Below are 17,470 nucleotides of genomic sequence, written 5' to 3' on the forward strand. Positions count from 1 at the left end.
AATCATATTCATTAATATGCCCACCATTCTAATTAGAAAAGTCTTCAGAGATTTAGAAGTTGTCAAGCACATAAAAGCAGATAAAGGTTTTCCAAATATAATGTGTTGTTTCCCTTTCATTGACTAGATCCACTTAATACATTTTCAAGAAAATGTCTGTTATCTACCTAAGTATGAATAACTATAAACTGTCAACTACTTTTTCAAGAAAAGCAGTTTTCTGGTTTTTTTTTAAGATTTATTTTATTTATTTATGCATACAAGAGCTGGGGTATAGGCCAGAGGTGCGGTGGGGTAAGAGGATTCACCAGAGACAGAGTGGGGAGCAGAACAGGCAGAGGTACTGAAATACACTGCTGAGGGGAGCAGCAGGCGAGACAGGAGAGGTCTGCTGCGCCATGTGCGTTAGCTCCCTGACTGGGGGATTGAACTCATGCTGCAGTGGCTAGCATTAGCTTGATCGTGCTGAGATTTTATGCCACCAGGAAGGGCTGGGTATTCTAATTTTTTTAAGAAGTAGCTACTCAGGCTTATAACTCAAACAGCCATGCAAGCATTTCCTGAAGACATTACACTTGCTATCAGCAGCAGTGCAGCTCTCACGTCATCACTTAGAGTACTGGCTAGATGTATGTTCAAGAGTCAGAAGTTAATAAAAAAGGTGATTTTAACTGTTGCGTCAAGGACATGCTTTTTTAAAAAAATTATTTATGCATAAAAGAGCTGCAGTGTAGGCTAGAGGTGCAGGGAGGGGGTGAGAGGATTCACCAGCTACAGAGTGGGGAGCAGAATAGGCAGATCTACTGAAATACATAGCCAAGAGAAGCAGTGTGCAAGACAGGAGAGGTCTGCTGCGCCATGTGGGTCACCTCCCTGGCCGGGAGAATCTAACTCATGATGCACTGGCTGGCAATAGCTTGATAGTGCTGTCTCTAACCCCTGCACCACCAGGGAGGCACCTCATCAAGGACATTCTTAAGTGGAACTGGAGTTTTTCTCCCTCTTTTTCCTTAACTATAAGAATACAGAGCTAAAGAATACAGTGACCACTAGTATAGTTTAGTGCCCCCACCTTGATGAGTGCTCAAGTTCCAAAATTTTTACCCTCTATTACTTCTGCACCATCTTAACAAATGTCAACACAGAAAGACAAAGAACATCCTAGCAATTCTATGCAAATTGTACTGCTTATGCATCTTCTTTTTAAAAAAGCAAAACAAAAAGAAAAATCTCTACAACTCAAAGTGTCCATATAAAATACACTGAGAACTGCTGATGTAGAGACCTGTCCATTTGTTATAAATCCACTATAATTTACTGAAAAGGATGAGAGATGTTTTCTAAAAGGTGGTTATTACATCTGAACAAAAATATTAATGTCCAGGGTCTCTCTGGTGGCACAAGGGGTTAAATCTCAGCACTACCAAGCTATAGGCAGCCACTGCAGCATGAGTTCGATCCCCAGCCAGGGAGCTAACCCACGTGGTGCAAGCAGACCTCTCCTGTCTTGCCCACTGTTCCCATCAGCAGTGTAATTCAGTCAATCTGCCTATTCTGCTCCCCACTCTTTCTCTGGTGAATCCTCTCACCCACCTCCCACTACTTCCCCCACACCTCTACCCTACGCCCCAGCTCTTGTATGCATAAAATAAATTTATTATAACAAAATACTAAAGCCAAACAATTTTTCCACATTTCAAGTTCAGTCCAAAGCAATTACCAGGTGACACAAAAATTTCACTACAAAATAAAGTAACAGATTATCTTTTACCTAAAGTGGGGATCTCAGAATCTTTATTCTCCTTGGTGGTTCTTTTAACGTATTTTATCAACCAGTTGAAAATGTGAACATCACAATGAACTGAAATGTCCACCTCTTCCCAGCGCTGGGCATCCACAGATAAATATTCAGCAAAGTACTTCATTTCTGATATCAAAAGATCTCGTGGACAAATAAAATCTTCTTTCAAGTTTTTTGCTTCATCACATACATGGATCACCATGTTTGGCCTTCATAAAAAAAAGTCACACAGAAATGAAATTATTAGAGTTTCAGAAGAGGAGTCAAGAATATTGACATTTATTGGAGGTACAAAAACACATTTTTGAAGGTGTTGACCACAAATCAGTTTCATAGGCTTCAACATTTTCAGAATTTAAAAAAAAATTTTCACAAGTGTCTTGTTAACCTGATCTTTATCTTAGAGTATAGCTAATTTTAGTTTAGTGACTGATGTAACAAAAATATTTACTTATGAGGAACATAAAACAGCACTTTTACATGGCAATGGAAAGAGATAAGATTAAATATTAAAATTTTCTTACTGCTAACAAAGAGGAAAAACAGTTAAAATTACTCATTAAAAACTCAAAAAACTATCATGGCTACTATAGACTCAAAAAATTTTCATGGCTACCAATTTATTTTAGCAGCAAGAAAGTTTGTTTCTAGGTATTCACTACAAATAATTAGTTAATAAAAGTAAAAAGATTCTAAACACTACAGTGTGCCAAATTACATATTTAAAAATAATTTAAATTCAGACAATGCATCAGAAAGATGACTTCAAAAATTACATACTTTCATTTACTTTTCTTTGAAATATATATTGTCCCAAAAAGACACATCAGTGTGATCCACAACTGTCTTCATGTCATCATTTATTTATTTATTTTTTTGTGTGACCTTCACTGGCGGCTGGGGGAACGAATGGGCGCGGCAGAGGCTGCGGGCAGCCTCACAGCCCAGCGCTCAACCGCTGCGCCACCAGGGGAGGACCTTCTTGTCATTATTAAAGAAAGAGAAACACTACTCTACAATATGAATTTAAAGTGTGTTTAATAAAACGTCATAACTTCTAATACAAAAAAAAATTATATTTGAGATAAAAATGGGCTACCAGAAAAAGGATCAGTCAACTTACAATCAAACTGAAAGAAATTTAAATAATTCTTTGCAAATTGTTTTTCAAAATAAATTGTGGTTAAAATATAAATAGGTACTGACTGTATAATGAAACACAAAGTGTCTGTGGCTATTTGGATCACAATATAAAATACTAAATAATTCCAGTAAAAAATTTTCCAGTGAATTTTTGTGTCACACAAACAAGCCTATCAGTTAAAATATATGTGAATAAATAACAAACTTAAAACGCGTGAGTTTTGTTTGTGGTAAAAAAACATAGAACATAAAATCAAACAGTTCAGCCATTTTTAAATTCACAGTTCAGAGTTCAGTGGTATTCACATTGTTATACAACTATGTACCCAGAACTTTTCCAAACTTTTATGGCATGTGAACTATATATTAGTAAAGCTATTATTTAAAAAAAATCGAAACTAAAAATATACAAAGGAACATTCAAAGAAAATGAAAATTTTCTATATCTTCACTTGAGTGAAGGTTACATGGTTTACTCATTTGTTAATACTCATCAAAGTGAATATTTAAAATACCTACAATTTATTGTATATAAATATATAAAGCTATCAAAACTCGCAATTTACTGAAAGATATATTCTAGTTTTAAATGTTTCTACAATAAGTAATTTTATTCAAATAGTTCTATAATTTACATCCAGTTTCTTTAATATAATTGGGAACTAATGACAGATATTTTTCTGAGTTTTAAAATATATTTTTCAGAGTTTTGCTAATAAACATTATTTCTAATATTTACAAATATGAAAATAATATTTTAAAATGGGAAATTATAGTCTAAATTATAACAACATGAATAAGTTATATGTTTAGCTATAGAGCAACCATTTCTAGTTTAACACACAAGTCAATTGTTTCAACAATTGCATGATGTTAAATTCCTAACTTGTGGTAACTGATGTATACAATCACCAATCATATATAATTTAAAGTTTGATATTCATATTAACTCTTATCCAGCAAAGAACCAGCCTCCTACCCTTCAGTTTCTTCAGTCTTTTCTCCACCATTACGAGTAGTACAATTTTCACTTTCTGAAGAACAATTCCTTGTGGAAGCTATACTATGTCTTCCTTAAATACAGAAACAAACACATACAAAAACAAAGGGGGAGGTTAGCGTTTCTAGCTGAGAATGGGTTTTTACTTATTGAATGGTTATACTGTAAATGTGGTTTCTAAGGCTAATTAAAAGATGGTCTTTCGTCAGGAAGCATTTCCTTAATATTTCTAAAGGTATTTGGAGAAAAAGAGTACCAAAAAAGGATCGCAAATTGCCAGTGTTACACTGATGATTTTAAAAATACTGATATGGTATATATAGATGGGATCCAATGTTCAAAAGACAGGAATATAGTTTTCTCTTCCTAAAGCAAATTTTATTATCAACATTTTGACTGCTGCTACTGAGATTAAAATAATTCATTACACTCTGGGGATTACTACAATCAGCTATTATTTCTAATATAATTGTAGGAAACATCTCTTCTACTCTTCTACTATGGCATTTGAAGCTACTGTCAACTACAAGAAATGGTAGCTGTAAAAAAGATATCAAGAGAGAAAAGCAATATCCTCTAGTTTAAAAAAACAACTGAGTGAAAAGTACAGGTCAAATACCTTAAATTGATGACATTACTAGGTTAACAGACTGAAGCAGTAAATTTTGATATAGTAAAGCATTTCTCTTTTTCTCTCTTTCTCTCTCTCTTTTTTGATAGTGTTTAACTTTCTAGTAACACCGAACATTTCTTTCAAATATAGCAAAGGAAATTTCCAAATTTTGTCAAGATACAAATAGATTTTTCTGTTAATGATTACATTAGCCTTTAAATAAAGCTGATTGCAGTACATAATATTTTACAGAATTATAAGGCCAAGAACTACATCTTGGTTTTAAAATCTCACCTGTTTTGGAAACTGTATCCTGACCGACTGGAGTCTCCTGAAATTCTCCCTGTGTGTCAAGAAGTGAGGATTTAATATACATGGCTAAAGTTTCAATAGGACTCTCTCCAGTAGCCATTAGGGTATTATACTGGTTGTCAACAGGTGAACTCCCACTGCTCTTCAGTTCATCAAACCTTTTTGCACACTGTAATGATATAAAAGGAAGGAAATGTAGGTCTGGGTTTTCAGGGTTTTTAATTAAAGAATGAGAAGTTATTTTCTTGCCTCTATTTGAAGATACTTTTCTATAATCATTCTTTGCTAGTGTATATTAATCTGCTGGGTAACACTGAGACAACTAGCACAAATTCCAAAATATACAAGTATTTGACTTATTTTCTATTTTTTTAAAATTTGGCATAGAGAACTTTTTTTTTTTTTTTTTTTTTTTTTTTTGGTGGGACCCTCGCTGGTGGCTGGGAAACGAACCGGCACTGCAGAGGCTGTAGGCAGCCCAGCGCTCAACCACTGTGCCACCAGGGGAGGCCCTGGCATAGAAAACTTATTAAACTAGTAACAAAACAGCAAATTCACAAATTAAAAAAGGACATGGAACAATAAAATACAAAATGTTCAATCTCTTTAGGCTTTAAAGAAAGGTAAATTAAAAGTACAATGAGATAAACTTTATTAAAATTAAAATAGTAAATAAATGAGAATTTTGAAAAGACACATATTATTTGATAAAGAATGTGCAAGTTCAAGTACTTAGCTATGTTGATTTGAGGATGGATGACCCTTCTAGTGGGCAACATGTATTAAAAACCTTAAAAATTCATGTGCTCTTTGAACTAGTAATTCTGCTTCTGAGATAATCCCCTAATGAAAGGAGAATAAGATATTTCTTCCAGTGGTATTTGCAGCAGTCCAAACTCAGAAATAATAGACTAAATATCCAACGAAAAGAACTGGTTCAATCAATTGTGATATAGTTCAAATAATACTACAAGTCATCAAATGTTGTAGGAAAAAAATGTTGAATAAGTCTATTAACTGAAATATAAATGCTTACAATATACTAATTGGAAAAGGAGGTAGCAAAATAGTACATTTGTTGTATGTTCAGTTTAAGAATTCACATATGTACAGAAAAGAATCTGGAACGATATATATGAGGTGTCAACATTTCACTTTAGGTAGATTCTTTTATTTTTTTGCTAGTTTAGTATGTGTGTGTGTGCATGTGTATGTATTCTTTAAGGACATATTTTCTTATAGTAATAAAAAATTAACACTACATAAAAGTAATCTGATTAAATTCAATGTATTTTAGGGCCTCCCCGGTGACGCAGCAGGTTGAATGCAGTGCTGTGAAGCTGTCCGTGCGTGCAGCCTTTGCAGAGCAGGCTTGATCCCGGCCAGCCAGGGAGATACCCACATGGCAAGGCAGACCTCTCCTGTCTCACCCGCTGCTCCCCTAAGCAGTGTTTTTCGGTTCATCTGCCTGTTCTGCTCCCCTCTCTGTCTCTGGTGAATTCTCTCACCCTTCTGCGCCTCTGGCCTGTAGCCCCGTTCTTGTATAAACAAATAAATCTTTAAAAAATTTTTTTAAATGTGTTTTAGTTAAAAAAAAAAATCCTTTATTTGGTGAATTTAACTGCAGTAGATAATAGATGATATAATGGAATTATTAATTTTCTTAGGTTTGGTCATGGTAATATGGTTATGTAATGCCTTTATTTTTTAGGTGTATGCTGTAGTTTCGGGGGTGTATTTAAAGGACATGGGGCACTTTCAACTTCTCTATTTGTCTGAAAATATTCACAATGAAAAATTGGAAAACAGGGGCCTTCTTGGTGGCGCAAGGGGTTAAGTGTCAGCTCTATGAAGCAATCTGCAGCTACTTGCAGCACGAGTTTGATCCCCATCCAGGGAGGTAACCTGAATGGCGCGCAAACCTCTCCTGCCTCGCCCGCTGTTCCCTCAGCAGTGTATTTCAGTACATCTGCCTGTTCTGCTCCCCGCTCTGTCTCTGGTGAATCCTCTCACCCACCGCATCTCTAGCCTACACCAAAGCTCTTGTATGCATAAATAAACAAATCTTTAAAAAAAAATGGAAAAACAGTGGCATTCACAGGTTTGTCCTGTTTTAAAATCTAACATGTAAAAACTTGAAAGGTAAAAGAATATAAACTGGGAATAAGATACACTAAAAATTAAATTCCTTCATCATTTCATGAAAGACCTATCAAACTAGGGCAAGTAATCTTTGTGGGTCCTGATTTTCTCAACTATTAGGGAAGATGGCGGAACTTTATTCATTCAAAGAGTTAACAAATATTTGTTCCTAATATGTGACAGTGGTGGTAAACATGCTTAAAACCTACTGGTGAAAATCAATAATGTCATTTCTACTTCCAGAATTCTGAGGCTATTCACTCAGTTTAGGATTTCTTTCTTTCTTTCTTTTTTAAATGTTTAAAACATTTATTTTTACATAGAAAAACTGGGGTGTAGACCAGAAGTGGGGGGTGAGAGGCTTCACCAAAGACAGAGCGGGGAGCAGAACAGGAGGATTTACTGAAATATACTGCTAAGGGGAGCAGAGGGTGAGATTGAAATACTGGCTCTGAAATACTGGAGACTGGCTTGGCTCCCAGGCTGGGGCTCAAACTCAGGCCACAGTGGTGATAGGGCTGACATTTAACACCTAGGCCACCAGGGAGGCCAGTTAGGATTTCTTTTCACAGCAAAAATTCTGAGTCAAAGTTTCTCAAACTAGGGTTTATGGATAAATTGCCAGAAATTTAAGAATTCCCTATAAAAATTTTTAGATTTTAAGTTTTGTTTCCTAGGATAGCATGAATAAAATCTTCTAAATCACCAGGATGACAGATTATTTCAGTGCCTACTATTCTGTTTACAATTAAATTTGTACCAAGAAATACTTCAATTGTCCAAGATTAATTCTAAATGATGACAAAGGTGGGTAAGGGACTTGATAGGGGAGTGATGCATTCGTGCCAAAGGAAGACAAGTAACATCATGGTGCAACCTAAGGCTCCACAGCAGGTGAAAGAGAGAAAAGTGGAGAAAGAGTGAAGGCTTTGAAAGGCATAGGGCAGTATAGGGTGAACACAAAAAATTCTGTGTACAAGAGATTGCATAATGTTTGACTTATAATCAGCAATTTAATTTTGGCAAAACACTATTAATTTTCACTCTAAGTGAGCATTATTTTAGTTTTCACTTATGTCTTTAACAGGTAAATTTAGTTTACAGTGGTATAGGTATGTTTATATGTAGTAATGTTAGTGCACATTTAACTTACATTATAATAAAAATAATTTAAGTCAATACTGAGAATTCAAAAATTTTTTTTAAAAAGATATATATATCACTCCAATTTGAGAATCATTAGGGCTTTAATAATACATAATCTAATTTACAAATACTTTATTACCTATAATTTTATAGAAACACTTCTGCTTAAATTAAGATCTTATTAATTTTCAGTTGTAAACATGTAAAATGAGGTTGAATTTAAACACACCAGGTGGATTTTTATATATATATATATATTTATATAGCTTGAATTTGGTCAAATTAATACTTTTTACATTCAGCGTTTATACATGCATATGAATATGTAACTCAAAAAAGTTTTCTTCTCCTAGAGCTAAACAGACACTGCTCCAAAGAGGAAATACAAATGGCCAACAGGTATATGAAAAAATGTTCAACATCATTTGTAATCAGGGAAATGCAAGTCAAAACCACAATGAGATACTACCTTACACCAGAGACAATGGCACATATTAAAAAAACAGAAAACCACAAATGTTGGCAAGAAAAAGGAACTCTCCTAGCTGCTGGTGGGAATGCAAACTGGTCCAACCACTATGGAAAGTTGTGTGGAAGGTCCTCAAATTACTAAAAATGGAGCTTCCATATGACCCAGCAATTCCACTCCTAGGAATCTACCCAAAGAACACAAAAAACATTAAATCAAAAGGATACCTGTACCCCTATGTTTACTGCAGCACTATAATAGGCAAGATATGGAAACAACCCAAATGCCCAAAATTAGTTGACTGGATCAAGAAGATGTGGTATATATTCACAATGGATGTTACTCAGCAATCAAAAAAGATAAACTTGGGCCTCCCTGGTGGCGCAAAGGGTTAAGACGCAACCTCTGAAGCTATCCACAACCTCTATAGCACGAGTTCACGCCCCACCCAGCCAGGGAGCAACCCACATGGTGCAGCAGACCTCTCCTGACTTGCCCGCTGCTCCCCTCAGCAGTGTACTTTGGTCAATCTGCCTCTTCTATTTCCCACTCTGCCTCTGGTAAATCCTCTCACCCCTGCACCTCTGGCCTGTACCCCAGCTCTTGTATGCATAAATAAATCTTTTTTTAAAAAAAAAAGATAAACTCATGTCATTCACAGCAATTTGGATGGAACTTGAAGGGATAATGCTCAGTAAAATAAGTCAGAAGGAAAAAGAAAAATCTCAGATGGTTTCACTTATAGGAGAAATATAGCGGAACCAAATAAGAAACCAAAATTAACAGGCACACTATAAATCAGAGATATTCTGCCGGGGAGAGAAGGGTTGGAGGGGGTGTGGTGCGGGGAGTGCCAAAACCGGAGGGAAGAGCAAAAGGGACTATGGTGCTGGTGCACAGGTGAGCCGGTGGAAAGAATTTTACGGGAACTGTACTTGAGAGGAGAAAGCAAATATTGTACAAAAATGAACAATGATGTAAAATATATATAAATAAAATTTAAAAAATGTTTCTTCTCTTAACTGTTCCTGTAAATTGATCACTTTTCCTGTTTTTTTTAAAGAGGTACCTAAGAGATTGTTAGTTACCTCTTTAGGTGTTAATCCAGGCACAAGTCTTGCCACAGTTTCCCAATTGATGGTCTGATGGACTCCGATTAATGGATAAAGGATCATGTCCAACACCATCTGGCTGTTATTGTTCAGAAAATTGTTGTTTTCTGAATACCCACGACTCATCTTTTGGAACTATGGGTAAAGAAGACAAAAAGATTTATTTATAACTTGAAATCCAAATGTTTTCAAAACATTAGAAATCAGGTATAATTCATTCCTAAGAATTATCTACTACTATGCAAAGAAAAACTAAAACTGACCTAAAATGAGCACAGACTATACAGTTCAAATATTTTCCAATATAATGAATGGTGGATGGATAAATATATGGATATTTGATTAAAAAGTATAAAAAAATTAGTGGTAGAATTTACATAGTAGGCATATGGGTGTTTACTATAACATTCTTTTGACTTTGTTGTACGTTTAACATTTTCAAATAAGCACCAGATGGAAAACGAACACAATTTATCCTCCAAAAATAATTCTTAAGTGTTCCTGATTTATACTCTGTCTAGCAATTCATGGATGGCAGAATTAATATGTTAAAACAATGAAACCCAGGTGGTTAAAAAGAATTAGGATGTTATTCTAGTCCTAAGCAATAATTCCTTTAGAACATATCTAATTTCACTGATATAATGAAACAAAATATAAAACCAAGTTAATCCGACATTTTAGAACAAGCATAATCCTTGTTATTGTGCCATGTAATTACTAGTTATAAATGACAGGGAGATTATATCTTGAAGTTAGTTATAATTCAATGAAACAATTTTAAAAGCCTGTTTGTGAGGAAGGGAAGGGGGATGGCTGTGATATCAAAAAAGAAAAGCTTCCTCATTCAACCTTAGAGAATTTTAGGAATTTATGTCAATTATACCTGAACGTAGTTGAAATTTAAAAAACAGAATTTTGAAAACCTTTTTTGTATCAATGTATATGGGACATTTCTTATTTTATTCAAATATTTACTAAGTCCCCACAACATGCCAAGCATTATAGCTGGTCAGAATATAAATTTACAGATGAAAATGATGATAAAGTTTTATAGCTAGTCATGTCTATGATTTAATTGATGTTGAATTTTGAGTTGGGAATATAACCTCCAAATATAAATTGTTCCTATGGAAAAATATTTTAGGCCAAGAAGAACAAAGCAAAGATACACTGACAAACCAGTACAGTGGAAAAAAGTAGTATATACAGGAGTCTGTCAAAGCAAATCATTTCAGTTTCAGTAAAAAATTAAGCACTGTTAATAGTGGACTGATATAGGGGCCTCCCTAGTGGCACAAGGGGTTGAGCCGCAACCTATGAAGCTGTCTGCAGCCACTGCAATACCAGTTCGATTTCCCGGCGGGCCAGGGAGCAACCCACATGGCGCAGCAGACCTCTCCTGACTCACACCCGCTGCTCCCCTCAGCAGTGTACTTTGGTCAGTCTGCCTGTTCTGTTCCCCACTCTGTCTCTGGTGAATCCTTTCATCCCCCACACCTCTGGTCTGAAATCTTTAAAAAAAAAAACAGACTGACATACAGAATCAAAGGGACTATTTTGTGAAAGCATTGTGAAGACAATAAAAGCATCTCACAAATGTGATGCAGTATAAAATACAAGTATCTACCTCCTTAGGAATATGCTGAGGATTACATGAAATGTTTAAATATTGGACTAGGGAGTTGGAATGGAGACCCACATATTCAATAACTGTTAACTATGATTAGTACCATGTAATAGTTTATATAAGACACTGGTACATCAGGTGGCAGACATCTTGAGGTTAACCTACATGTTCCAGTATGAACATTAAAAGGAAACAACAGGGCCTCCCTGGTGGCACAAGTGGTTAAGCACTGCGCTTGAAGCAATCCACAGCCTCTACAGCACGAGTTTGATCCCCGGCCAGCCAGGGAGCAACCCACATGGTGCAGCAGACCTTTTCCTGTCTCACCCACTGCTCCCCTTAGCAGTTTACTTCAGTCAATCTGCCTGTTTTGTTCCCCACTCTGTCTCTGGTGAATTCTCTCACCCCCCGCATCTCTGGCCTGTACCCCAGCTCTTGTATGCATAAATAAATAAATCTTTAAAAAAAAATGAAATAAAATGAAACAAAAAGAAGCAGTCTAAAATCATAGCATCCTAGTAACCAAAGAGGTACCTTGTTGATTGGCCAGAATCATGTGGTGGATAACGGTGTGAGCTATGGAGCCACACTGCCCAAATTTTCACCCCAGCTCTACCACTTAAGGTATTAATCTGATATCTGATTCCGATTTTTTTTCTCTATGCTTCAATTTCTTCACCTGTAAGACAAAGATAATAAATAGTAGCCAGTCCATATAATTTTTTTTAAAGATTTATTTATTTATTTATTTTTATTTTTATCTCTTTTATTATTTGATACTTTTTCAATATTAACATCCTATTACCTTGTAGAGAAAAATGAATCACCTTTCCCCATTTTGTTCATTTTCATGTACCCTTGGACTCTAATGAAAGGATTTTTTTTTTCCTTTTTTGAGAAGGAATATATGTGTGCAGATTAAAATGTGATCCAACAGAAAATCAATCCCACTAATAGCATCTTACTTAGTATTAGAATATATAAAAAAAAGCTATATAAACAAAGAAATTCCCTAACAATGGAATATTTATATCTTCTTTTTTTTTTTTTTATAAATTTTATTGTTATATTCCCCATACAATTGCAGCCCCCCATTCTGACCCCAATCCCTCCCCTCCCGCCCCCGCCCCCCTAAAAGTGTCTCTGGTTCATAGTTTTTTGTTGATTTTGATTTTCACTTTCTTATAGTTATTCATTTTCCTGGTCCCTTATTTAAGTTTTCTAGATTCCTGCTATGAGTGAGACCATCCGGTATTTTTCTTTTTCTTTTTGGCTTATTTCGCTGAGCATGATCCCTTCCAGCGCCATCCATGTTGCAGCAAATTGCATGTGTTTATCTTTTTTGAATGCTGAGTAATATTCCATGGTATATAGGTACCACATCTTCTTGATCCAGTCATCTATTTTTGGGCATTTGGGTTGTTTCCAAAGCTTAGCTATTGTAAACAGTGCTGCTATAAACATAGGGGTGCAGGTGTTCTTTGGAATTGATGTTTCTGTGTCCTTTGGGTAAATACCTAGGAGTGGAATTGCTGGGTCATATGGAAGCTCTATGTTTAGTAGGTCCAGAAATCTCCACACAGCTTTCCACAGTGGTTGGACCAGTTTGCACTCCCACCAACAGTGCAGAAGAGTTCCTTTTTCTCCACACCCTCGCCAACATTTGTTGTTGCTAGTTTTTTTAATATGTGCCATTCTCACTGGTGTAAGATGGTATCTCATGGTAGTTTTGATTTGCATTTCCCTGATGACAAGTGATGTTGAACATTTTTTCATATGCCTGTTGGCCATTTGCATTTCCTCTTCAGAGAAGTTTGTTTTAAGCTCTTCTGCCCATTTTTTGACTGGATTATTTTCTTTGTTGTTGTTGAGTCTCATCAGCTCTTTGCAGATTTTTGTGATCAGTCCTTTATCATTAGTGTTGGGTGCAAAAATGTTCTCCCAGTTGGTGGGGTTTCTCTTTGTTTTTGTTATTGTCTCTTTTGCTGTGCAAAAGCTCTTTAATTTGATATAGTCCCAGCTGTTTATAAAGATTTATTTATTTATTTATACAAACACTAGGTACAGTCAGAAGCACGGGAGGGCGAGAGAATTCACCAGAGTCAGAGCAGGGAACAGAACAGGCAGACTGACGAAATACACTGCTGAGGGGAGCAACGGGCACCACAGGAGAGGTCTGCCACACCATGTGGGACCCCGGCCAGTGGCCAGGGATCAAACCTGCGCAGCAGAGGCTGCGGGTACCTTGCAACCCAGCGCTCAACCACTGCGCCACTGGGGAGGCCCCAAGTCCATAAAATTTTGAGGTTATATGGACAGATACCTGGCACATAGTGAGGACTATGTAATGTTTATAATACAGTAACATTACCATTAAAGACTTCCTCAGATTAGATTCATAGAGATAAACGTGACTGAGAAAAAGAGCTACTGCAGCATTCCAATGAAGTATACTCTCAACAAAATGAGTAAAAGTCAGATCTAAATTCTCAGCCAGCTTCACCACCTCTAGCAGTACAACCTATGGTTTTAACAGTCTCAGTTATAACATAAGGAAAAACTGTATGTTCCTTTGGGGTTACTGTAAAGATTAAATAATAATGTATATATGTAAAGCACCAAACATACTACCTGACATACAAAAGGTGTTCAATATAAATCACTTATTATTGTCATTAAAAAAATCAAGGATTAGTTTAATAAATGTAAAATACTGTTTTGAACCCAGTTGAAAATACTTTACAGAACTTCATTGTTCTCCAATTCTTTGTCCAGCACATTATCATTTTCATACCACACAATCTGAGATGTATTTATTAGAGCATGGGATATTCTATTATAATTTGTTTAGGCCTCAGAGAAAACAGATTAAAACAAAGCTGGGCAAAGATGTAGGTGAGGTTTTTTTCCTATTTCCAAAAAGATTGATTTAAAAGTTCTAAAGGGCCTCCCTGGTGGCCTAGAGGTTAAATCTCAGGCTATCACAGTTATGGCCTGAGTTCCATCCTGGCCAGGGAGCTAACCCATTGTGTGCAGCAGACCTTTCCTGTCTCAAACTAGCTGCTCCCCTCAACAGTGTATTTCAGTCAGTCTCCCTCTTCTGCTCCCCACTCTGTCTCTGGTGAATCCTCTCACCAAGATCCCACCTCTGGCCTGCACCCCAGTTGTTTTACACACAAATAAATAAAATCTTTTAAAAAATTCTAAAGTGTTTTTGTGGACTACAAAGTGCAGGCAACTGTCGATGAATCAAATATATTTTTGTCCATATTAAATACTAAAAAACTTACATGTGGATTTCAAATGTGCAACTCATTTATAATATACACATTTAAGAACAATTTAAATCATCTATATGTGAAGACTTTTTCTTTTTACATTTCCTTTACACAACTGAATCACAACCCGGGGCCGCCAGTCAGTGTAAGTCCAGTTAAATCAGTGTTCAAGAAAGTATCCCTGAGAGTCTGAATGTTAGTATGAAAGACTAGAACAGATAATCCTTATTAACCCATAAATTCTCTGCTAATAGCTGTCACAGTGTACTTAGGAAAAAAAAAAGTACATATTTATCAAAAACTGTGACAATAAGAAAAAGTTCGAAGTTCAAATTACACCACTACTAAACCTACTCCCATTCATGATAAAATGGGACTTTTAAAGAACACACTTCAATTCTCTCTCCCATTCCCACAACCTTAGTTTATTTAAAACGTATTAAGATCAATCTAATTAATTAGTTAAGCCCAAACAGACGTCCACGTCTGGAATCTGATTTTTCTTTTTCTTATTTTTCTTTTGCTTTATTTCCTTTTCCTTTTTCTTATTTTTTTCCTATAGAAAAAGGCTCTTATAGGAGACTCTTCCCGCCTTGACAGAGGCAAGATGGGAAGGGAGGGACCAGCCGGGCCTGTCAAAGCCTTCAGCAGAACAGAGGGTGGGCGACACACTGAGTCACTCTCTCCGGCGGGAGAAGCCGTGCCCGGCCCCCTGACCGCGGTCGGGACTGACCATGAAGAGGAGAGCGAACTCCGTCTGACACCGTGAAAAGCGCCTTCAAACCTTCCGCCCAGAGGCGCTCTGCGCTGCGCGTCCGCCCGGCACCCAGCCTTTGGGGTCCCCCCTTCCCGACCCCTCCGCCCCACCGCAGCCTCCCCGGGGGCAGAAACCCTGCCGGCGCCGAGAGGTTGGGGTCGGACAAAGGCGACGAGCGCGGGACGAGGCTGGGGGAGATGTGGGGCACCCCCCGGGCGCGGCGCGGCGGGCAGAACCCGGGGCTCCCTCAGCTGGCGCGCCGACGCGGCGGCCGCGGGGACCCGTGGAGGGAGAAGGGGCGTTTGGGCGACCGGGACCGGCTCGCGCGGCCGGGGGAGCCGGGCCGCGGCGGGAACGCTCCGGTGGCGGGCGGCACCGCCCCTCGCCGCTGGCCGCCCCTCGCCAGGCCGCAGGCCCCCGACGCCGGCGTCTCGCTCACCTGCACTGGGCCGCGCAGCCCCTCGCTGCGCCCCAGTCCCCCGCGCCGCCGGCACCACCCACGCTCGAGCCATGAAGCTCCAGCCGCCAGGCCCGCAACCCGGCCGCGGAGCCGCCCCCGCCCGCTCGCGGAGGGGCGGGGCACGCCCCGGCCCGACCCCGCACAGCCAATCCCGAGCCAGCGCCAGGGCGGCGGAGCCAATGGGCAACGACCTCCTGCCGGGCGGGAGGGGGCAGAGCCGCGGCCGCTCCGGGCCTCGCCTTGGCCTTCCCCTTCCCCCTCGGCCGGCGCGCCCGGCTTGTCGCAGTGCAGCGTCCCCACCCGCCCGGCGTCCTGCTTCTTAGCAACCAGATGTTCTGAGGCTGGTCTTTGGTGACCAACTCTGATTTGAGTTCAGAAGAAAGGGGAACAGAGGAGATAGATAAATCAGAGAATGGATGAAATGAATGTGGTTGGTGCGGGGTCACTTTGATGTACTTTAGATTAAGAAGAGTGGGAAAATATCTTGGCTGCAGTGTGTATGAGGAGGTGTGTGTTGTAAATGTGAATAGCTCTAGGTTACAAATTCAGTTTTCATACATCACCATGTGTTTTTGTGGTGACTGGGAACCTAGTGAGATGTATAAGGCACTGTCTTGGAGGATAAATGCAATGTCAGTATTTCTAATTTTCACTGGAATGTGTCTATTCTCAGAGCCAAAACTAAATGTTAGTATCAGAAAGGACAGAAAAAGGAAAGCCCTATTTAAATAAATAATTACTATAATAAGCTCTGCTAAGTGACAACTACAGAATGTAATTTTTTCCAGTTGTATCACCTGTGACTTTCTGCAAGTCTTTGTTCTACAGAGACATTAAAGTTAGGTAAAGTTTGAACCATAGAGCTGTTAGTTGACAAATCTTAAAGAGAAGCTACATGTTCTCTATTCTCTTATCACACAAGCTGGAACTCAGTCGTGATGGTGGGGAGCCAGCTTTAACCTTGAGCACAAGGACAAGTCCCATAAGGGATTGCAGAGCAATAACAGAGAAGGAAGCTGGGTCCTGAATTACATTGTAAAGGACAGAGGATAATAAGCCCTGTGCTGCCTACCATGGGACTGTTACATGAGGAAAATGTTTAGTTACTAAATTTTTATATATATTTTTGGATTGTTAAAGAAACTCAGTGTTAACTTAGTCCCTAAATGAGAAAATTGGTACCTGAATGCAGTGTGCTACAGTAACAAAAATCTAAGGCATGTACTGAATTGGTTATATATACATTTTGCAGGCCAGAATGCTGGTGACTCTTACCAGATATATTGAGCCAAGGGTCACTTGGAAGGCAGTTTATTAGCTTGTTAACTGAGGAAAGTGTTTTAGAAAAGGTCAGAATGTGTGTTTGTGTTAGCTGCCACAAAAGCAAGGTTCAACAAAATGAAATCAGTTAAATACTTGCAAGTAGATAGAAGACTGCTGCTCTACAACTGCCCCCTATGCATAACTGCATAACTGCTATTGTTGTTGATCCTATACTATGAATCTCTGAGAGATCAATTTAATTAATGTCAGAAGTTTTTCCTCATCATTCTCCAGTCTTTTTTGAGCAATATAGACTTAAGAATGACAGAAATCTGTTGAGAGAT

The 17,470-nt window shown here is 38.1% G+C and overlaps 1 protein-coding gene across 1 annotated transcript in view; it reads right to left on the minus strand.

Annotated features, from left to right (window-relative positions):
* Positions 1–9,864, minus strand: part of SANBR (SANT and BTB domain regulator of CSR) — a gene marked incomplete at both ends in the record, with an annotated part of 46,882 nt that extends 37,018 nt beyond the window's left edge. The window contains 4 exons of the mRNA XM_084234966.1: positions 1,772–2,010; positions 3,924–4,017; positions 4,852–5,038; positions 9,715–9,864. Coding sequence (XP_084091092.1) covers positions 1,772–2,010; positions 3,924–4,017; positions 4,852–5,038; positions 9,715–9,864 — 670 coding nt within the window. The remainder of the gene's footprint in view (positions 1–1,771; positions 2,011–3,923; positions 4,018–4,851; positions 5,039–9,714) is intronic.
* Positions 9,865–17,470: the final 7,606 nt, after the last annotated feature.

This window comes from Talpa europaea (genome assembly GCF_964194135.1).
Source record: "Talpa europaea genome assembly, chromosome: 6".
Classification (NCBI taxonomy): domain Eukaryota; kingdom Metazoa; phylum Chordata; class Mammalia; order Eulipotyphla; family Talpidae; genus Talpa; species Talpa europaea.